Below are 23817 nucleotides of genomic sequence, written 5' to 3' on the forward strand. Positions count from 1 at the left end.
CATGGGAGCCCTCATAAATTTCTGCACTTGTGTCTCTCACAACACATTTGTGGTGAGACTGGGGGGGCTTTACCTGAGGACCTCTGGTATAGTGAAAAATTGTAAAGCGTACTGATCATGTGCTGTTTAGAAAGAAGCTACAACTACTCTTAAACAGTTTTCTTTTCTAAAAGATTTACTTTCTGTATACAAGAACTAGGGTATACGCCAGAGATGCAGGGGGTGATGGGTCAGAGGATTCACCAGAGACAGAGTGGGGGGCAGAACAGAGGGATCTATTCAAATACACTATTGAGGGGAGCAGCGGACAAGACAGGAGAGGTCTGCTGTGCCATGTGGGGGATCGAACCTGTGCTCCCTGGTCGGGGATCGAACCTGTGCTTCAAAGACTGCAGAGAGCTTCCTAGTGCTGCGAATTAACCCCTTGCACCACAAGGGAGGCCCTTTAAAACAGCGTATTTTTCCAAATTATTTTCTTGTAGCTTTGGGTAAATTATTCCAACGTCACATTTCTTATCTTTGAAACAGGTTATTGAGAAGATTAAATAAAATAATACATATGAAAGCTCAGTAAAGTACTGGAAAATCTCCAGTAAATGTTACCTATAACTATTAATAAAAAAGTGAATATTTTGGGGTCTCCCCAGTGGTGCAGCAGGCTGAGCACTGCACTGTGAAGCTGTCCACAGCCTCTGCAGCGTGGGATTGATCCTGGCTGACCAGGGAGCTACCCACATGGTGCAGCAGACCTCTCCTGTCTTGCCCACTGCTCCCCTCAGCAGTGTATTTCGTCAGTCTGCCTGTTCTGTTCCCACCTCTGTCTCTGGTGAATCCTCTCACACTCCAGCACATCTGGCCTGTAGCACGGTTCTTGTATAAACAAATAAAAATCTAAAAATATTTTATAAAAAAAGTGAATATTCATTTATTTAATCTGATAGATGTTTATGCATGGTGCTAAATGATAAACAACAGAAGTAACCCGAAGGATTTTAACAATTATGGTTCTAACAAAGAAAGTAAGTTTCTAGAAGAGAGTTTAATCTTTAAAAGTCAAAATGAAAAATGTTTCACCAGTGCCAAAGGCTTGTCAAGACACTGAGAAAAACAAATAATTTAAGCAGTTAACCAACTACAAACCTCATTAAGTGTATGTTGGATATAGATGCAGAAATATACATGATTATAAAAAGGTGACTAATAATACTAATATTTCACTTAGGAACGTTTACTTAATTCATTTCCTTGTGTAAGAATTTTAGGATCAACTTGTCAAACTCTCAGCACAATCATATGCTGAGGCCAACACAGAATTTTAAATGCTTTTCTCAAACTAACACTATTAATGCTGATAAGAAGCTTAAGAGAAAAAAAGGAATAGTAAACTGACTAAGTGAACCTACTTTTGAGCCAGATATTACTTACTAAACACTAAGGTTAAAAAACAAAATGATCGACACGGGGAAGGAGGAAATGATCTAAGTCATCCAAGAATTCACAGTTCTCTTCCCAAACTGATATAGGGGTTCAATACAACCACTATCAAAATCACAGCTGGTTTTTGTTTTTTTTGAAAAATTGACAAGTTGATCCTAAAATTCTCACCAAAATGCAGAGGGTGCAGAACAACCAAACAATCTTAAAAAAGAGAAAGAAAGTCAGAGTTACACTTTCCAAATTTAAGTGTTACTACAAAGATACAGTAATAAAAATGACTGGTACTGGCATAAGATAGACCTAAAGTTCAAATGCATAGAATCAGAGTCTACTAATAAACCCTTATATTTATAAGCAACTGATTTTCAACAAGAGAGCCATTCAATTGACAAAATAATAGTATTTTCAACAAATAATCCTGAGACAACTGTATTCTATATGCAAAAAAGAACAAAGTTGAACCCCTACCTAATAACATACAAAAGAAATTGATCAAAGACCTATATGTGGGCATCCCGGGTGACCTAGGGGGTTGAGTCTCAGCACTATCACTACTATAGCCTGAATTCAACCCCTGCCCAGGGAGCTAGCCCACATGTGGTGCAGCAGACCTCTCCTGTCTCCCCCACTGCCCCCATTAGCAATGTATTTCAGTAAATATGCCTGTTCTGCTCCCAGCTCCATCTCTGGTGAATCCTCTCACCGCCCGCACCTCCGGTCTACACCCCAGTTCTACAAAAATATATAAATAAATAAAATATTAAAAAGAAAGAAGACCTATATGTAGGAGCTAAAACTATTAGAAGAAAACATAGGTATAAATCACTGTCCATTACTTTGACTGTAGTTGTGCTCAATTAACACTCCTCACTCCAAAAGTATTGGCTGTTTTAACCTGCTTCTCTGGTACACTACGTTTCTGGAGTCAAAAGCTGCCTAAGGGCCTCCCCGGTGGCGCAGCGGTTGAGCGCTGGGTTGCATAGCTGCCCGCGGCCTAAGCGGCGCCGGTTCGATCCCCTGCTGCTCCCCGGCCACCGGAGGAGGGTCCCACATGGCGCGCAGACCTCTCCTGCCACCCGCTGCTCCCCTCAGCAGTGTATTTCGGTCCTTCTGCCTGCTCTGCTCCCTGCTCTGGCTCTGGTGAATTCTCTCACCCTCTCACGCTTCTGACTGTACCCAGTGTATGTATAAACAAAACAAACAAACAAATAAATAAATAAACATGCCTCTATTAAAAAAAATTAAAAAAAAAAAAAAAAGCTGCCTAAGTCATAACAAAAGGTTAACCCCAGCCGCAGACCAATACCAAGAGGAATTAAGTTCCCCTAGAAAACAAGATGGAGGGCTTCCCTGGTGGTGTAGCAGTTGAGCGCTGGGCTGCAAGGCTGCCCGCAGCCTCTGCAGCGCCGGTTCGATCCCCGGCCCTCGGGTGAGGGTCCCACATGGCCTCTCCTGCCACGCCCACTGCTCCCCTCAGCAGTGTACTTCGGTCCTTCTGCCTGTTTTGCTCCCCGCTCTGGCTCTGGTGAATTCTCTCACCCTCCCGCGCTTCTGATTATACCCAGTGCTTGTATAAATAAAACAATCTTTAAAAAAAAAAGAAAAAGAAAACAAGATGGAGCCCACTTAATAAAAGTAATGGCCAGACCTTAAGGAAATGCCTCTGCACACATGCCAGAATAGGTGAAAGGACATGGGTGACTCAAAGAAACACAAAGAATATTTTCAAAGGAAAGAAGCAAAGCAGAATCAACCGATAATTTTAAGTGAACTCAAAGGTTAGAGAACTTACTTAATGATTAAAAGTGACTTAAAAATCAATAGTCTTCCACATGGTTTCAAAGCTTGGATTATTAATTCAAACATCAAAACAAACAAAAATTTCCCACTTCTACATTTTAAGATTTCTACCTGATTGGGCTCCCCGGTGGCGCAGCGGTTGAGTGCTGGGCTGCGAAGCTGCCCGCAGCCTCTGCAGCACCAGTTCGATCCCCAGGCGAGGGTCCCACATGGCGCGCAGACCTCTCCTGTCACCCGCTGCTCCCGTCAGCAGTGTACTTTGGTCCTTCTGCCTATTCTGTTCCCTGCTCTGGCTCTGTTGAATTCTCTCACCCTCCCGCGCTTCTGACTGTACCCAGTGCTTATATAAATAAATAAATAAATATTTTAAAAAAAGAAAAAAAAAAGTTTTCTACCTGATTTCATGAAGTTGTTTTGAAGTGAGGGATCTCCAGAAGAAACATATTGATGACTCGCGAAATTTGTATTCCCAGACATAGTTGGTTGAGATGTTGCACGAGGACTGTGGTTTGTCTGTGGTCCTGTGGACTGATAGTTATATTGCCAATTCAAAGATGGTGGTACGTTGGCTCCAGGAAGAAAGCTACCAGAAGGCATTGGTGTAGCAGCTGGGTTCTGAGAAGTAGGTAGTGGCATTCGAGGAACCGGACCACTAAGGAATGAAGGTGTCACTGGATTAGAAGTCACAGGTGGCCTATTAAGAGTCTGCCCGGGTCCCTGATAATTACTTAATGGAGAAACAGTCTGAGAACCACCATAGTTAGACTGTCCAGAGACTGGATTCAATGTCTTTGCTGGTATTGGATGAGGATAGGATCCTGGAAGCTGAGAATTAAATCCTTGGCTCATCGACACTTGTGAAGACATCAGTGCATTTTGGACAGGACCTTCCAATAAGAGAAGTAAAAATTAGTCTTGCAAACAAAGCAGTATTTTTTTAAAAACACATTAAAACATATGGTATTCATGGCCTCCCCAGTGGTGCAGTGGGTTGAGCACAGCGCTGTGAAGCTGTCCACAGCCTTTGCAGCGTGGGTTCGATTCCCAGTTGGCCAGGGAGATTCCCACATGGCATGGCAGACCTCTCCTGTCGCGCCTGCTGCTCCCCCTGCTGCTCCCCTCAGCAGTGTATTTCAGTTGTCTGCCTGTTCTGCTCCCCGCTCTGTCTCTGGTGAATCCTCTCACCCTCCCGCGCCTCTGGTCTGTACCCCAGCTTCTGTATAAAAATAAATAAATCTTTAAAAAAAAACAACATACAGTATTCAGACAACTCAACAATAAAAAAACAAAAATACTCCAATTTAAAAATAGCAAAGGGGGGCCCTCTCTGGTGGCTCAGAAGGTTAAGTGCAGGCTGTGAAGCTGTCCACAGCCTCTGCAGCACGGGTTCGATTCCCGGCCGGCCAGGGAGGTGCCCCACACGGCACGGGAGATCTCTTCTGGCTCGCCTGCTGCTCCCCTCAGCAGTGTTTTAGGTCCGTCTGCCTGTTCTGCTCCCCACTTTGTCTCTGGTGAATCCTCTCACCCTCCCACACCTCTGGCCTGCACCCCAGTTCTTGTATAAATAAATCTTTTTCTTTAGAATTTACAACCATGTACATTCCCCATTAGTATTTTATTAAAATCTGGCCTTTTCTCCTATAAATCTAAATGTTCCATCCAGTCAGCCTTTGAAGAATCCAAACGGGGTGAGGGGAATTTCCCCTATGAGCAGGCATTAATATACACACAGGTTTAGAAAGATTTCACTTTTCCTAAATTTTACCTCCTTGATGTTTATGTAACCCATTTAAATAGGCTTCTTGAATCTTTAGAAAAAGAGAAAGGATAAGTAAAGAGAAAGATAAGCATAAATAAGTAACTTAAATCAACTCTGGCTTACTTCCAAAATACCAAATCAAATGTTCTAGGAAATTAACTCTTTATATCTAGGAATACTTTGCTTAGCTATGCATGATTTCTCAGTCACAGATGAATTACAGAATCTCATATTCTAAAAATGACAGTGAAGATTCTGGTACTATGAGAAATTCTAACTTTATTTTATTTATTTATTTTTAAAGATTTATTTATTTATGCATACAAGAGCTGGGGAACAGGCCAGAGATGCTGGGGCGGGGGGTGAGAGGATTCACCAGGGACAGATTGGGGAACAGAACAGGCAGATCGACGGAAGTACACTGCTGAGGGAGCAGCGGGCAAATCAGGAGAGGTCTTCTGCGCCATGTGGGTTGCTCCCTGACCCACCGGGGATTGAACTCATGCTGCAGAGACTGCAGATTGCTTCATAGTGTGGTGCTTAACCCCTTGCGCCACCAGGGAGGCCCAAGAAATTCTAAGTTTAGGGCCTCACCGGTGGCGCAGCGGTTGAGCACTGGGTTATGAAGCTGCCCGCGGCCTCTGCGGCACCGGTTCCATCCCCGGCTGCTCCCCGGCCACTGGAGGAGGGTCCCACATGGCGTACAGACCTCTCCTGCCGCCCGCTGCTCCCCTCAGCAGTGTACTTCGGTCCTTCTGCCTGCTCTGCTCCCCGCTCTGGCTCTGGTGAATTCTCTCACCCTCCCGCACTTCTGACTGTACCCAGTGCATGTATAAACAAAACAATTAAATAAATAGATAGATAGATAGATAGATAGATAAATAAATAAATAAATAACATGCCTCTTTTAAAAAAAAAAAAAGAAATTCTAAGTTTACAGCAGCTAAGCAACTTGTCTCAAATCACACTACAAGTCAACATAGTTGAACTAGCAATGTTCTATATATTCTAATGCCATAGTGAGGTGAATATTCAATCGCTGAGATATGCTACACAAAACTATCTAAAGGAATACAAACCCTACACAATTTCTTCATAGTACAAGATCACTCTATATTAAATATATAGGAAAGAAGCACTATAAAGTAGCAATTAAGAACACAGACTTGAGAGGCTCCCTGGTGGCGCCAGCATTAAAGATAGCACTATCAAACTATTGCCAGTCACTGCAGCACAAGTTCGATCCCCGGCAACCCACAGGGCACAGCAGACCTCTCCTGTCTCACCCGCTGCTCCCCTCAGCAGTGTATTTCAGTCAATCTGCCTGTTCTGTTCCCCACTCTGTCTCTGGTGAATCCTCTCATCACCCCCCGCCCCCACTGCCCCTGCCGTACCTCAGGCTAGATCCCAGTTTCGTTTTTTTTTTTAAAGATTTATTTATTTTTTTTATACAAGAGCTGGGGCGCAGGCCAGAGGCACGGGAGGGTGAGAGGCTGCAGACAGCTTCACAGCACTGCACTCAACCTGCTTCACCACAGGGGAGGCCCTCTTTTTTTTTTTACGATTTATTTATTTATGCATACAAGAGCTGGGGTAAGGGGGTGGGGGGGGAGCGGTGAGAGGACTCACCAGAGACAGAGTGGGGAGCGGAACAGGCACAACTACTGAAATATGAAATATACTGCTGAGGGGAGCAGCAGGGGAGACACGAGAGGTCTGCTGCACCATGTGGGTGACCTTCCTGGCCTGGGATCGAAGTCAGTGCTGCAGTGGCTGCAGATAGCTTCATAGTACAGACATTTAACCCTTTGTACCACCAAGGAGGCCCCGAAATTAAGGTTCTTAATGTAATTTGAGATTGAGATAATTTCAGATTATCAGGATAATCTGATATATGAACACAAGGGTGAAAGGGGGAGGGGGAAAGTTAGCAAGACCCAACAGGTCATTGTTGGATTTGAAGATGGTAGGGACCACAAACCTGGATAACCTTCAGAAGGTGGTGTTAAATAACAAAAATACAACCAAGTTAATTTTTAAAATCTAATTGGCTTTATTACAGTTTATGAATGGAATGGTTATGATGGAATGTTTTGGGGCAGCAAGTAAAGCACTGTGGAAATGTTATTAAAAATGGAAGGCTTAGGCCTCCCCTGGTGGTGCAGCGGTTGAGTGCTGGGCTGCGAGGCTGCCCTCAGCCTCTGCTGCACCAGTTCAATCCCCGGCCGCCAGCGAGGGTCCCACATGGCACAACAGACCTCTCCTGCCGCGCCCGCTGCTCCCCTCAGCAGTGTGTTTCATCAGTCTGCCTGTTCTGTTCCCCATTCTGGCTCTGGTGAATTCTCTCACCCTCCCACAATTCTGACTGTACCCAGTGCTTGTATAAACAAATAAATAAATCTTTAAAAAAAAAATAGAAAAGAAACTGCTTTGTAGTAGTTACTACCAGATTCATTGATTCATTGTGACAGTGACGACAGCAGGGGACCGAAAATGAGTCCTGGCAAAAGGTTTATTTTATAAGAGGGTTCTGAAAGCTGGGTGGAAGTTGCCTTTTGTAAAAGCCATTCATATGTGCAAAGGGAGAACTTCCTCCATAATGGCTTCTTCCACACTGTTTTGGGGAATACCTAATCTCCCCAAACTGAAAACAAGTTTCATGTTAAAAAAGGAAAAATAGGGGCCTCCCAGGTGGCGCAGCAGGTTGAGCATAGCACTGTGAAGCAGTCCGCAGCCTCTGCAGCACGGGTTCAATTCCTGGACAGCCAGGGAGATACCCACATGGCGCAGCAGACCCCTCCGGTCTCGCCCACTGCTCCCCTCAGCAGTGCTTTCGGTCCATCTGCCTGTTCTGCTCTCCACTCTGTCTCTGGTGAATCCTCTCACCCTCCCGCGCCTCTGGCCTGTACCCCAGCTCTTGTATAATAAAATAAATCTTTAAAAAAAAAAAAAAAAGGAAAAATAGAGGCCATGATAATCACCCAAATGATGTTCCAACATGCTCAAAATTAAAACAATTGAATTTTGGCTGCAGGTAAACATAATCCATCATATTACTTAATGTTTTTTCTTTGTTTTTCCCCTTCCCATTACTTAATTATTTTAAGTTTGAACCACAATGCTTTTGAAGATGTTTTATTTATAATTTGTTTTGGTTTTACAATGTGCCCACAGTTTTAAGTATATGGAATTAATACCTAGTTTTGTGTTTGTATATACATTTAATAAAAAATAATTTAACATTGGGGTTGCAGAGAAATGCATAGCACCTGTACAATACTTAGCTTAAAAAAAAAAGATTGAAGAAATAAAACTGTGGGATTTGATGTGGAATTGAATATGGGAATGGAATATGTAAACTGATGCGAAATAGAAGAGGAAGAAATCAAAAAATCCTGCCAGATTCTAACCTGACCAATTCCGTGGAGAGCAGTGCCATTTTCTAGGAAAGGAAAAGAAGAGAATGGGGGAAGGCAGGAAAACAAAGGGAAGTGAGGTTGAAGAATTATTTTAAAAGTAATTTCAGGTGCCATCAAGAAATCCAAGTGGTGGTATCCAACAGAAAGATACCTATATGCAACCAAAGAGACAGGTTTCAGCTTATAACTTGGGGAGGTGCTGGCATATGTATAGTATTTGATGCCATGGGAATTCATATCATCCAGGGAGCATGTACAGAGTAAGAAAAAAGTAGGCTAAAGAAATTATGTGAAATGTTTATTGTTGCTAAAAAAGAGAGAAAGAGAGTCAGGCCCAAACTCTTAGGAACATCAACATTGTGGGGCTGGAGAGAGAATAAAGCAACCAAAAAAGGTAGAAATATTGAGAATACTGCCAGTGAGAAACAGTGACCAAAAAGGTAGAAGGGAAAATCAAAATCATGCGATATCCTAGAAACCAAAACAAGTAGTGGTCAAGGGTATCAACAGCTGCTTGGAAAATAAAAGTGAATTTTTTTATTTATTTATTTTTTTACTTAATAAAGGTCACATGTGGCCTCATTAAGGGTTTCAGGAATGAGTGGGAGCAGAAACCATATTAGAAGTGTGGAGATGGTCCTCCCTGGTGGCGCAAGGGGTTAAGTTGCAGCACTATGAAGCTATCCCATACACTGCAGCACGAGTTCGATCCCTGGCCGAAAAGCTAACCCACATAGCGCAGCAGACCTCTCCTGTCTCTCCCTGTTCTGTTCCCCACTCTGTCTGTGGTGAATCCTCTCACCCTCTGCACCTCTGGCCTGTACCCCAGTTCTCACATGTACAAATAAATAAATCTTAAAAAAAAAAAAAAAAAAGAAGTATGGAGAAGAGCAGCTTTTTCTGCCTGCTTTTGTCTGTGCAAGTGTCATCTTCTCCCTCTCTTTTTTATAATAAACCTAACTTTTTTGAATATTAAAAAAAAGATAGTGTAGAGAAGCAAAGAAGCAAATGAGATTAAAATGAATGCAGATGACTGCTACTCAGTCACCCAGCCAGTAGCTTCAGAATCAAAGAGATCCGAGGTATATTCCTTAGTGAGCCACCTTTGTCAGGTTCTGTTCTTCAAGACTCAGTGGGATCCCAGAATCTGAATGGTAAATTTCATGTACAGATGTTTCTCGTGTACTTGTGAGTGAACAGTATGAACTTCAGAAATCACTAATGTGTCAAAATGATTGATATATATTATTCGTGAAATCTAGCACAGAAAAATTAAGACACTTCTGATATACTGCCCAATGCATACAAAGTAAACTATTACTTCACAAGTTTCTTCAAGAAAGTCTACTGGATAGACACAAAAACATAAATAAACTACTCCTTAATATAAATTTAATAGTAAGGGGAAAAGATGTTCCCCAGAAAGGTTTTGCCTAAAATTCCACATAAGATAAAAACTTAAGATCTTTCTTTGTATTCTTAATTAATTCATTAATATATTCAGTAAATATATACTGAGCTACTATTTACCAGAGATAGCTTACACTTTCCACCTATCATACATGAATACCACTGAGTAACCAATTGTAATTAATTCAAGACTCTCCAGAATGTGATCCTATTAATTATGGTGGCCTACATAAAAACATCACATTTTAGACAGCAAGATAGTCTCTTAAACCTCAAACAGGTCTGTCTGTGGGCTTTTAAATACAACAGCTAAGTACAATGTTACTATTTGGGGGAAAAGTTTTGATGTAGCAGGTAACAAATAACACATAACAAACTCCACTGCCTGAGTACAACTTGTGGGCCAATCACTAAAAATAAGAGCTTTAAGAAAGCAATGGAAAGGGGTAAGCAAATGCTAGGAATCAAAGTGGGGTCTACAAAACATTTATAAAATATGATGATGAAATAGCAAGGATATGAACTAAATACTAACAGAAGTTAGGGTTGGATAATGCATTAGTTGTAATCCAAAGGAAAATAAGCTAAATGGCTTTTAAAAAAAAAAAATCAACAAATATTCAATGTAATTATACAAATCTACCTACATAAAGAAACCTGAGAGGGTTCTTGATTCACACACTAATTCAAAGTGCTAGGTCCTGTCACTTTGAATAACCAGTAAGTAGAACAACAGTGGTCAAGTAAGGCTACCTAGGTTTTGGGTTTCACAAATGAATAGCTGTATGACCTTGAGCTAGTTGCCTAAAGAATTACTCCTCTCAAACTCCTTCTCAGGTTTACAAACCTAACAGTTCTTACTTCATAGTACTGTTGTGAGGATTAGAGAAGATGATGCATATTATACAGCCGAGCACAGTCACAGAATAAGTAAAAAACAAATGTTGATTCTCATTACTATATCTGCCTTTCAGGAGCTCCCAGTCTTATAGCAGAGAAAAACAAGAAGTTCAGAGACAGGCTAAGAGTCTTATGGGAATCTAAAGTTACTGCCCCAACTGAAAACATTAAAAGGAACTCAGCCACAACAATCAGTGTGACAGACCACATGCCATTTTTATTTACAGTATGCTTTGATCGTGACTAAAGACTTCCTATACTAAACACACAATCATAAAACACGGTTTACATCATAGTGAAACTAGGAGATTGATATTTCTGCCATGTCTAAAATAGAGATGCAAACCGATGACCAAAAAATACTTCACATATTCTATTGTGTTTTAACTGATAATACTGCAAGAAAAATCCACCAGGACAAAAGTTTGAAGTAAGCACTAATCTTATTATGAATCACTCAGACACACGCTTAGTGATCTAAATTGAAAAATATCCACTCCAAAAACTTTCATTTAGTAAAACTGACTACTTTTAAATGTGGGGGAGTTAGAAACAGGATGATGTGCAAAAGCAGATATTCTTAACCTCGCAAGATTTAAAGTCTAGAGAGGAGATGGACATCATAGTAGTGTCCACTTATTCTTGGGGGATTTGTTCCGAGACACCACCAATGAATGCCTCTGATAAAGTAACTTATAAATTAGGTGCAGTAAGATAGTAACAATGATTAAAAATATAACAATTATCAGGGCTTCTCTGGTGATGCAGGGGTTAAAGTCAGCACTATGAAGCTGTCCTCAGCCACTGCAGCATGAGTTCCATCCCCGACCAGGGAGCTACCCACATGGCACAGCAGACCTCTCCTGTCTTGCCCTCTGCTACCCTCAGCAGTGTTTTTCAGTCCATCTGCCTGTTCTGCTCCCCACTCTGCCTCTAGTGAAACCTCTCACCCCCACCCTGCACCTTGTGCCTGAACCCCAGTTCTTGTATGCTTTATTTATTTATTTTTTTAAAAGATTTATTTATTTATACAAGCACTGGTATAGTCAGAAGCCTGGGAGGGTGAGAGAATTCACCAGAACCAGAGCAGAGAACAGAATAGGCAGACCGACGAAGTACACTGCTGAAGGGAGCAGCGGGCGGTAGGAGAGGCCTGCGCGCCATGTGGGATCCTCACCCGGCAGATGGGGATCAAACCAGCACTGCAGAGGCTGCAGGCAGCTTTGCAATCCAGCGCTCAACTGCTGTGCCATGGGGGAGGCCCTCTTGTATGCTTTAATAAAAATAAATCTTAAAAATATATATATAAGGGCCTCCCCGGTGGCGCAGCGGTTGAGCGCTGGGTTGCGAAGCTGCCCGCAGCCTCTGCAGCGCCGGTTCGATCCCCGGCTGCTCCCCAGCCACCGGAGGAGGGTCCCACATGGCGCGCAGACCTCTCCTGCCGCCCGCTGCTCCCCTCAGCAGTGTACATCAGTCCTCCTGCCTGCTCTGCTCCCCGCTCTGGCTCTGGTGAATTCTCTCACCCTCCCACGCTTCTGACTGTACCCAGTGCTTGTATAAATAAATAAATATTTTTAAAAAAAAAAATATATATATATATAAACAATTATAACAATTTACTATAACAAAAATTATCTGGGGATTCTCTTGCTCTCTCAAAATATCATATGATACATAATATTTTCCAAAGGCAGCTATTTATAAATATAACATTACAATATAAAAGGAGAAGCTATTAAGAGAGAAGGTGAAGATTATTAACCTTCACATTCTTAATGTATTTTTTTAAAGATTTATTTATGCATACAGTAACTGGGGTACAGGCCAGAGGTGTTGAGGGTGAGAGGATTCACCAGAGGCAAAGTGGGGAGCAGAACAGGCAGATGAACTAAAATATACTGCTGAGGGGAGCAGTGGGCTTGTCAGGAGAGGTCTGCTGCACCATGTGGGTCACCTCCCTGGCCAGGGATCGAACTCGTCTTGCAGTGGCTGCAGAAAGCTTCACAGTGCTGCATCTTAACCCCTTGCGCCACCAGGGAGGCCCCAACCTATACTTTATTTTATTTTTATAAATTTTATTTTTATATTCCCCATACAATTGCAACCCCCTTATTTTGACCCCAATCCCTCCCCTCCCCGCCCCCCCACCCCCTCAAGCTATATTTTAAATGTGAAGTTTATATAAATATTACAATTTCTAATTGACTCAGCAAATTGAGTTACCAAAGCAATTAACTTGCCTTTATCCTTATCACAAGATAGTCAAATTAATTATCTGCCAGTTTAAGTGGTCGTACAGAATCACTATCAATTTATGAGGAATTCTATTATACACTGACACTACACAATATGAAAGCACGTTATATAAAAATGAAAGAAGTAGCTATTAGGTCTTTTGATTATAATCTAAAAATCTAACTGAACTATAGTATATAATTTGAACATAGCATATATGTTATATACTATGTCTACAAAAAACTTTATAGATGGGACTTAGAAAAAGAATGGCAAAATTAAATCTTAAAAAGGTATGTATTTGCAGTCCTGTGATTTCCTTCTCTATCTGAATCTCCAATTGGCTCTGGACAACCAGTGTACAGGGACCTTTACTTATTTTTATTTATGTGTCTTAGGAAAAAAGTTAAATGTTATGCAATAAATGCCTCCTGAACTGGATCCAAACAACATAGTGACTTCTCCAAAAGAGCAAATCACAATGGCTAAAATCCCTTAACATTTCATAATTACCAGAGCTATACTTAAACATAAGCTTATCAGAATATTTGCAGGATATGCACTTAAAGTTCATGTTAATTTGCAATTTACAAATAAGGAAAAAAATAGCCATATGACATGTCTTTTTACCTTAAACTGAATGTATTAAAATTATTTCATCCACAGTGTAAATGTTACTACTAAACAGCCTAGGAGAAAATGTCGTTCACATTATCTGCTACCATAAAAATGAGAGCACACAATGGATTCAACTTAACACCAGTTCGGTGCTTACCCACACTTATTCTTGCTTCTTCCTACTCAGACATTTTTAAAAGTCTTTTAGAGCCTTCTTTGTAAAGACAATAGTAATGTTCTCTAAAAAAAAATGCAAATTAGCAATTTTAGTCATTGTTCATTTTCCTGACCACAGCTTTCTTAGACTCCAAAAGACAATTTAAGTATTTTAGTATTAATTCTACTAGCTTTATTTCCTTAAATCAAAGACTTATAGGTAAATTGGTAACCTGGCAAGCTATTAGCAGAAAATCTTTCTGTATATAACAATTGCAAGCTTGGGGGCAGGGGCTCTCCCTGGTGGGGCAAGGGGTTAAGCCTCAGCACTATAAAGCTATCAGCAGCCACTGCAGCAGGAGTTCCATCCCCGGCCAGGGAGCTGACCCAAAATGCGCAGCAGACCTCGCCTGTCTCTCCTGTTGCTCCCCTCAGCAGTGTATTTCAGTAGATCCCTCTGTTCTGCTCCCCACTCTGTCTCTGGTGAATCCTCTCACCCCTTTCCCCCGCACATCTGGCCTGTACCCCAGTTCGTGTATGCAGAAATAAATAAATCTTAAAAAGAATTGAAAGCTTGGAAACCACAAGACACTCTCACAACAGAGAGTGTGCCACATACACACTCTCATCGGAGGTTCACAGTTGTGTTCAGCTCCTTTCCAAAGTGATGGCAACACTTCTAGAAATCAAACAGCAGACTCTCCCCTCTATTTGGTTCTTCCAAAGGTGAAAAACTGAACAGGTGCCCTAAGCACAATTCGAGGAATGTTCTCGGAGAGATGAGCAGGCCCTACCCTAAAGAGCCCCAAAGCCCAGTCACTCATTCACCTCGGTAAATTCAGACTGAGTACGACCCCCCCATCCCACTGTCGGCACGCAGCCTGAAATGAATCAGACCGCAAACTCTGCTGTCTTGCTAAAAGACAGGCGGTGGTGCGATGGGGAAGACACATAACACGGGCACTGTGAGGTTTGTATGCGAGTTTTGAGGTCTGCACCCAACCAGTATTCTTCACCCATGTATGCCAGGGCGTTCGTTGCGTACAGCAAATGCTCATTAATTGTTCAGTCAGTGAACGAATACATAAATTTGAGACACTGAAAGGGACCCGGGGTCGCGGGAGCACATTCACCGCGGTCCCCGCGGCCCAGCCTCCCCCACCAGCGCTTGCTCGGGACCCCGGCGGGGAGGACACCCGCTCCTCCGCGGTCGCGTCCGCGGCCGGTGCAACCAAAGGTCAAGTGGAGCCTGGGCCCTAGTCGCGCCCTCCCGACCGCCCAGGAGCGCACTTACCGTTGGTGTAGAGAGACCCCGAGGCCGAGGCGGCCCCATTCTGGGCCTGGAAGTTGGCTGGGGCGCCGCCGGGGGCCGGTATCCCCGGCTGGGACATGACGGCAGCGGCGGCCGGGCCGGCAGGGGGTCGGCGGGGTCTGCGGCAGCGCGGGGCGGACACCCACAGACCGCCCCTGGGAGCGGACGGAGGGGGCTACGGCTCAGGGCTTAGGGGGAGGCGAGAGAGCGGCGCGTCAAGCCCTAGGCATGGCGCCAAATTCTCTCCAGCCCCGCGACGGTCACGGCCTGGCCCGGTAGTGGAGGCTCGGGTAGCCGGCTGGAGAGAGCCGGGACGCCGGACCGCGAGCGGGAGCCCAGCCGAAGGAGGAGGCAGGCCCCGGCCGGAAGTGTCTGTCAGCCGCCGGCCGCGCAGGCGCAGTCGGGACACGTGGCACTTCCGCCTCCCGGCTGGCCGCCGCGGTCGTCGTCGCGGCGCCTTCGCTCCCGGCCGGGCTGCCCCGAGGCCACCTGACAGCTCCGGGTGTCCCGACCCTCCCGCCGGGCCGTGCTCCGCCTCGCCTGCCACGTCACTGACTCTCGCCGCCGGCAGGAAGTGGCGTGTGTCACCTGCGGAAACCCCCGCCGTCGGGAACGTCACCGGCCGGGGCCGGCGCGGAGGGCGGTCAGGGCTGCGGGAGCCGGTTTCGGAGGCGGCGCTGACAGTTCCTCTCGGGTCTCCGTGGGGATGACCTGACCCGACGGGCGTCAGCGTCCCGTGCACAGCCAGCGCCTCTGCCGACGAGCAGATCCACGTTTATCGTAGTATTTCGTTTCATGTTTCGTCATCATATTCCAGCTGTAAATTGTGAGGGCATGTTTTTAAAGCGGTGGTTCATACTGCAGGTGTGTTTAAAGTGTAAATCCAGTCGTGGAGGGGGACTCAGAGTTTCATTTTGAAACTCGCTGATTCATGGCATAGTCACGCTCAAGTTCCCTTAACAGCGTACTGACAGCGCATTTAAATGGCAGTTTTATTTCCTCTTTAAAGAGTTTACAGTACGGTAGAACATTCAAATTTCCTTTCAGGGCAAGTAGGTTTGTTTGGTTGTTTTTTTTTTTTTCAGGTAGATTTTTTTTTTTTAAAGGTCAAGGGAAAACGAGTGATTAGTGCATAGGGTGAATTGGAGTGAAAATGAAGTTTAGAAAACATAGCTTATTAACAACCTCAGTAATCATCACAGCTACCTCCATGCTACTGAAGTTTTTCCTGCTCTGAGCTGATGCTAAAGCTCTTGTTTAAATCACAGATCTGTACTCATGATTGAAATGTAATGCCTAGGGTTTCTCAGCCATGAAAGTATCGTGAAGGTTGAAGTACATTAGTCAGATGCCTGTTATGAAATGTTACATTAAAGAAACACAAAGCAAAACTAACCCACTGTCAGGTAAGAAAAACAAATGATAAGAATTCAGATAACTAAGTGTTACATTTTTCCTAACCCTGTTTTTATCATTAACCTCAGAATCTTACAGAAAAGTTATTATGTATTGATTCAACAACTCTTTAGTACGAGATAAAAGGACAAAGGGTTCTTAGGATGAACATATTTTCAGTCAAACTGTTTTCAGCTTAGTGCCCCTGTAACAAAATTCCAAATCATATCTACCAAGAAAACAGACCTTTGGATGTTTTGAGGAGAAAACTGACCTCAGAGAGAACTAAACGGTCACTCTTCAAAGGAGCAAATGTTTTGACCTGTTCTCAAATTTGCATTAGTTTAATTCTTTTTTTAATGCATCTCTTTCAAGATTGTGGTTTGTTGAACTTGGCATAGGAGTTTAACTTGTCTAAATCAAGCTTTCTTTGGACTTTGTTCTATTTAAGCAATATGTGTGCAAAGAAAAAATAATGGAGTCAGGCATTTTAAAAAGTAAATAATAAATTGATTAATCAGGTTAAGCCAACATAATTTGCTAATAAGTAAACAATGCTTTTTCTAAAATTTATTTTACCCCAAAGTGTCTCTGTTGCTATTATTTCCCCCCAAAATATGGTTATGTCTTTCTTTTTTATTTTTTTAAAGATTTTTTTTTGCATACAAGAACTGGGGTACAGGCCAGAGGTGTGGGGGTGAGAGGATTCACCAGAGACAAAGTGGGGAACAGAACAGGCAGACTGACTGAAGTATACTGCTGAGGGGGGCAGCAGGCCAGTCAGGGGAGGTCTGCTGCGCCATGTGGGTCACCTACCTGGCTGGAGATAGAACTCGGCTGCAATGGCTGAGGATAGCTTCATAGTGCTGCGTCTTAACCCTATGTGCCACCAGGGAGGTCCTCTTTTTTTTTTTTTTTTTAATATTTTCAGTGTAGTCATCTTTGAAACAATGAGAAGAAAAGGCAGCATTTGTCTTCTGCCCACCCTCAGGAGATAGTAGGAAGGTAAGTTTAAGTAATTAAAATAAGACAATATATTTTTTAAAAATGTTAATTTTTCGGGCCTCCTTGGTGGCTCAAGGGGTTCAGTCTCAGCACTATGAAGCTATCTGCAGCCACTGCAGCACCAGTTCAATCCCCAGCAAGGAAGCTGACCCACATGGCGCAGCAGACCTCTCCTGTCTCATCCGCTGCTCCCCTCAGCAGTGTACTTAAGTAGATCTGCTGTTCTCCTCCCCACTCTGTCTCTGGTAAATTTTCTCACTCCCCTGTACCTCTGGCCTGCACCCCACTTCTTGTGTGCATAAATAAATAAAAATGCATCTTAAAAAAAGAAAATAATAACAAAATGTGATATGAAAGTGTTTCAGTAAGGAGAAAAAGCTATACAAAGACTTCCAATAAATTTGGTTATTGAGGTCTCCCTGGTGGCACAAGGATCCTATTTCAGTAGATTTAAAAATAAATAACAAATAAATTTGATTATTGATTACACTCCAAAACAGACAAGATTTCCTAATAAAATTTGCGGAGATGCAGAAGTGGAGTGATAGGTTCACACGAGGAACCTCTTTGCATGCTCATGGCTGTTGAATTGTCAGCTGATAAACAGGTTCAAGTCTTTTCGGTATGGCTAAAATTATTTAATTTTTTTCTATTTCAAACAAACAAAAAAAGGGTTTCAATTATAAACAGGTTGGTTCTGAAACTCTCTTGTGGTTCTATTTTAGGAGTAGTTCCTTTGGCCTCATTTGCCTCTGACAGGACATCTGCTGTATTTGAAGTTAGTAGCTCTGAAGCTCCATCACAAGTACACTCATCCCACACCAAACCAAGAACCCTTTGCTTTCTTTGAAAATTTTTCATCTTTATGTATTTCTTGCCATGATCACAGCCTACTCATCATCTTGCACTTGAACTATTGGAATAGTCTTTCTGGTTTCTCTTTACCCATCCAACAGGTTGAATTGGGCACCTAAGTAGTGACTCTAATTATCTTCCCATACCTATAAACTTAGAATTGCTAGCTGCCCTGTGCCTGCTCCATCAAGTTACTCTGCATGGCTTTTCCCTATTCAAACTGAGTAAATTCCAATGTCCTATTGACAGCCTTCAAGACCCCTCATCACCTAGCCTTGCTACTTCCCTGTCCTAATCATTTTCCACATTTCCTCTTACTTATTCCACTCCAGACACACTTGCTATTTCTCCATGGTCCAAGACAAGACTGCCTTTTACACTTCCTCCCATGATCTGTAATGCTTTTCCCCAAAACACCCAGTTAGCTCAATCTCTCACTGCTTCAGCCTTTATTCAAACATTACCTTATCAATGGGCCTTTTGTGAACATACCATAGGACAGTTTACCCTCCCCACTCTATCGTCTCACCAGGCATATTTTTCTTTCATAACACTAATTATTATACGTTTATGTCTATATTTTTCTTCAGTGAAATAAAAGTCTATCCTACAATTTTAAGGTATTCAATTTGATTTCATGCATGTCTCCTTGTTTAGACTGTCAGAAAGCAGAGACCAGGGACTGTGTTCTCAGCAATCAGCTTGGAGTCTCACACTTACCACATATTCAATAAACATTTTTTTTATTTTTTTTTATTTTTTTTGTTTTGTTTGTTTGTTTTTGTTTATACAAGCACTGGGTACAGTCAGAAGCGCGGGAGGGTGAGAGAATTCACCAGAGCCAGAGCAGGGAGCAGAGCAGGCAGAAGGACCGAAGTACACTGCTGAGGGGAGCAGCGGACTGCAGGAGAGGTCTGCGCGCCATGTGGGACCCGCCTCCGGTGGCCAGAGAGCAGCCGGGGATCGAACCGGCGCCGCAGAGGCCGCGGGCAGCATCTCAACCCAGCGCTCAACCGCTGCGCCACCGGGGAGGCCCCTCAATAAACATTTTTGAATGAATAAATTCAGTGTCATCTCTTCCAATCTTCTTTTTCTTAAGATTTATTTATTTATGCATACAAGAACTGAGGTACAGGCCAGAGGTCCAGGGGGTAAGGGGATTCACCAGGGACAGAGTGGGGAACAGAACAGGCAGACTGACTGAAATACACTGCTGAGGGGAGCAGTGGGTGAGACAGGAGAGGTCTGCTGCGCCACGTGGGTAGCTCCCTGGCCAACATGGGATCAAACTCGTGCTGCAGAGGCTGTGGATAGCTTCATAGTGCAGTGCTTAACCCCTTGCACCACCAGGGAGGCCCTCTTCCAATCTTCTATTTTGACTATTTGACCCTCATTAATTCACTAATACAAGTTTATACTGCACTGATATAAACATATTACTACCACTTATTTCTAAACTATGCCAAATCTCTGATTCTTTGAGGTTCTCGATTATTGTGCTACACTGTGTATGGCATCTGATATGGACCTAATGGTATAGAAAAATAAAGTCAGCCTTTGGTCAGGCCCTCTCTCCACTGGACAGCACTAGAAGTACAACATCAAATGCTAACTCTTGTTCTTTCCTAATCCAAAATGAGTCCCTCTGCTCCTACCCACTCTACAAATACCCTCGTACCATCAGAGATCTAAGATGCAAATTCCCCTCTAAATCTGTCTTTTCATCACACTTTCTGATGTGATAAATATCCTCAACAACTCCTTTATTGATTGATTAATTTGTTCATTCAATAATTAAATGTCTTCCATATGCCAGACACTGTGCAGAAGCAGAATAGGATAGACAGGTGTCTTCTGTAGAGTTTATAGTGGAGAAAACAAAGAAAAAATGTAATTTTTTTTATTTTAAATTTGGAAAGTGCTATAGAGGAATCAGTTTTGAAAACAGCAGGCAGGGACCTGATTTGGACAGAATGGTTAGGATAGGTGACATTTAAGTTGTGATCTAAAGGATGAGAAGATTTCTATACAAAGACTATGAGAAAACTTTGCTCTGAGCAAAGCAAATAGCACCTGTAAGTTGCAGAGGCAAGAATGAGTTTAGTGGGCCTCCCTGGTGGTGCAAGGGGTTAAGACACAAACTATGAAGCTATCTGCAGCCTCTGTAGCACAAGCTCAATCCCCGGCCAGGGAACAACCCACATGGTACAGCAGACCTCTCCTGACTTGCCCACTGCTCCCCTCAGTGGTGTACTTTGCTCAATCTGCCTGTTCTGCTCCCCACTCTGTCTCTGGTGAATCCTCTCACACCCCCACACCTCTGGCCTGTACCCCAATTCTTGTATGCATAAATAAATAAATCTTTAAATAAAAAAAAGGATGAGTTTAGTAGGCTGGCTGGAGATAAGAATGAAAAATAGAGGGGCCCAGCATCAAGAGCCTTATAAGGCATTGTAAGGAGGTTATTGACTTTGAAAAGGAGTTGAAGAATTTGGAAGAATTATAAATAGATGATTAATTTGACCCATGTCATGCTTTATTTGATTATTTTTATTTTTTTTATATTTGATTATTTTTAAAAATCAGTCCAAAAGCTGAGAAGATAATTGATTAGAGGGCAAAGAATGGAGTTGATGCAATAATGCAGGCCATCCAGGATGATGGTGGCATGTAGTAAGGCAATCGAAATGGTAGAGATAAATGTAGACTCACTAATCCAACTTAAAACTTTGGACTTTGCTATCTCTTTTACTTCTGCTAATAATATGTCATCAGTTATGACATTTTCTAGGTTCCAACCTTTATACTTTTTTACACATGACTCCCTATTCTCTGTTCCCATTGACCCAACCCATGTTACCTCTCACCTGCATGACTGCCGTGGCCTCATTACCAATCTCAACTTTCAATCTGACCTGTTCCAATGCAACCTACATGCTGTTGCTAGAGGACTCTTTCAAAAACACAGCTCTGACCATGTTTCCATTCTGCTCAAAGCCTCCAAAAGGCTCTATAATTTGGGAGTCAGGGCCCCTAATAAGTCCAACTTAATCTACACACACATTTTTTTTTTAACTCTGTTATCCATCAGTGGTTATTTAGGTTGCTTCCATGTCATGACTATTACAAATATTGCTGCAGTGAACATGGGAGTGCATTTACCTTTTTTTTTTTAAGATTTATTAATTATTATACAAGAACTGGGGTACAGGCCAGAGGCACAGGAAGGTGAGAGGATTCACCAGAGACAGAGTGGGGAGCAGAGCAGGCAGACAACCGAAACACACTGCTGAGGGCAGCAGCGGGCGCGACAGCAGAGGTCTGCCACACCATGTGGGAATCTCCCTGGCCAGCCAGGAATCGAGCCCGTGCTACAGAGGCTGCCGACAGCTTCACAGCACTGCGCTCAACCCACTGCACCATAGGGGAGGTCCGCATTTACCTTTTTGAGTCAGATTTTATAAGTAGTTCTCTTTTTTTTAAAGATTTATTTTACTTATTTATGCATACAAGAACTGGGGTGCAGGCCAGAGGTGCAGGGGTGGTGATAAAAGGAAGCTTGACAGTGCTGAGACTTTAACCCCTGCACCACTAGGGAGGCCCTATGGTAATTCTATTTTTAAAAAGATTTATTTATTTATGCATACAAGAACTGGGGTACGGGTCAGAGGCTCAGGGGGTGAGAGGATTCACCAGAGACAGAGTGAGGAATAGAACAGGAGGACTGAATGAAATACACTGCTGAGGGGAGCAGTGTGCGAGACAGGAGAGGTCTGCCACGCCATGTAGGTAGCTCCCTGGCAAGCCAGGGATGGAACTTGTGCTGCAGAGGCTGCAAATATCTTCACAGTGCTGTGCTTAACCCCTTGCGCCACCATGGAGGCCCCTTCTTTTATTTTTTTTTTTAAAGGTTTTTATTTTATTTATGCACACAAGAACTGGGGTGCAGGCCAGAGGTGCGGGGGTGGGGAGGGGTGTGTGTGTGAGAGAATTCTCCAGAGACAGAGTGGGGAGGAGAAAAGGCAGAGCTACTGAAATACACTGCTAAGGGGATCAGTGGGTGAGACAGAAGAGCTCTGCTGCACCATGTGTGGGTTAGCTCCTTGGCCAGGGATCGAACTCAGGCCATAGTGGTGATAGTGCTGAGATTTAAACCCTAGGCCATGATGGCAGTGCCTCCGTTGTGCCAATTTAAAGTCCCACCAGCAATGCACAAGGTTCCCCCTTTTTCCACCTTCTTACCAACACTTGCTGTTTCTTGTCCTTTTTGAAAAGAATCTGTCCTCAAGTTTCATTCCTGTTGTCACAAATAGTAAGATATCCTTCTTGTTTTATGGCTGAAAAATAGCCATTGCCAGGGGCACCATATCAGAAAGACTATCCAGGATGATCTGTAATTTTGAGTTGTCCGGTGAAATGCCTCAGGCCACTTAAATGTGTTTATTAGACCAAACTGAATTCCAGATTAGGTGACTGGAAAAGAGAGTAGAAGGGAACCCAGACTGGAACAACAGGTTCCTCCAACTCAGACCAAGAGTCTCCAGGGAGATTCTTTCACTCTTTGAGGACAAAAATATATCTTCATGCTATGAATAGATTTTATTGAGTACTGAAAATGGATTCAAGGACGGAAAAGGCAGGTATGATTCTTGACATCAGGAAACCGATGGAATGTCTACTGGGGGAAACTTTAGAAAAATAATTGTACATAGTTAATTGTACAATTATATGCAAAATAATGTCAATGATAAGGCAAATTGTATTGATACTGGGGGAACCAGTAATAGAGGGCTTACCCAAGTCTGGGAGGGAGACTTTGAAGAGAGAGGGCTATGTGCACTAGACTCAGGGTATAAGAGTAAACTGATTAGAGAGAAGAGATCTGAAGAAATGTTTCTGGCAAAAGGACGAGGAACTGAAGGATGAATGGAGTGAGGCTTTTCCTGAGGTGCAAGCAGGGAGGGGGTAGTTCCAGAAGAACCAGTTACAGGCTTTGTTGAGGCTATAGAAAAACATTTGCTTCAATCTTTAAACAGCTCCTCCTGTCCTTACTAAGAATACTAGGCGCGAGAGCTATCTTGGAAACACTAATCTTGCTTCCATTTAAGACATACAAGTATTCCCACTTAAACACACTCAAGGCTTTCTCGCCCCTTCTCCACCACCCATCATTCTGCATGAAGTTAATCATTCCCCACCATGTCTTCTAACAAGATTTTCAAGTGATTCCTGATCAAGAAATTAAAGCAGAATTATCCCTAGTGGATTTGTATGAAAACTGGGAATAAAATCAGATACAATTCCAAGAGGAGACAATGGAGAAGACAAGCTGCGTCTTTAGGGAATCCCGCATAAAGTGACACACATATTAATGCTGTTATCAGGGTCACTAAGCATCTTTCCATATCATGCTGGAAACATTGCTACTATTAGGGCATTTTATTAATAAATGATTTTTCTCTCTGTATACTTCTGCACTACTAGGTTAGTTCAGTAATATATATGGGAGACCTTTT

The 23817-nt window shown here is 43.0% G+C and overlaps 1 protein-coding gene across 3 annotated transcripts in view; it reads right to left on the reverse strand.

The window, feature by feature from the left end:
• SEC24A (SEC24 homolog A, COPII coat complex component) overlaps nucleotides 1–23817 on the reverse strand; it is a 109907-nt gene that overhangs the window by 45401 nt on the left and 40689 nt on the right. For 2 of the 3 annotated variants that reach the window (XM_037509292.2, XM_037509291.2), the window contains exons 1-2: nucleotides 15029–15411; nucleotides 3633–4124 (exon numbers count right to left, since the gene is read on the reverse strand). In XM_037509292.2, coding sequence (XP_037365189.1) covers nucleotides 3633–4124; nucleotides 15029–15125 — 589 coding nt within the window. In that variant the 5' untranslated portion in view covers nucleotides 15126–15411. Of the gene's footprint in view, nucleotides 1–3632; nucleotides 4125–15028; nucleotides 15412–23817 lie in introns of those variants that run through there. The other variant, XM_037509293.2, reaches the window with a different exon arrangement.

Source organism: Talpa occidentalis, unplaced genomic scaffold, assembly GCF_014898055.3.
Source record: "Talpa occidentalis isolate TD23 unplaced genomic scaffold, MPIMG_talOcc4v2.1 talOcc4.13, whole genome shotgun sequence".
In the NCBI taxonomy this organism is placed as follows: domain Eukaryota; kingdom Metazoa; phylum Chordata; class Mammalia; order Eulipotyphla; family Talpidae; genus Talpa; species Talpa occidentalis.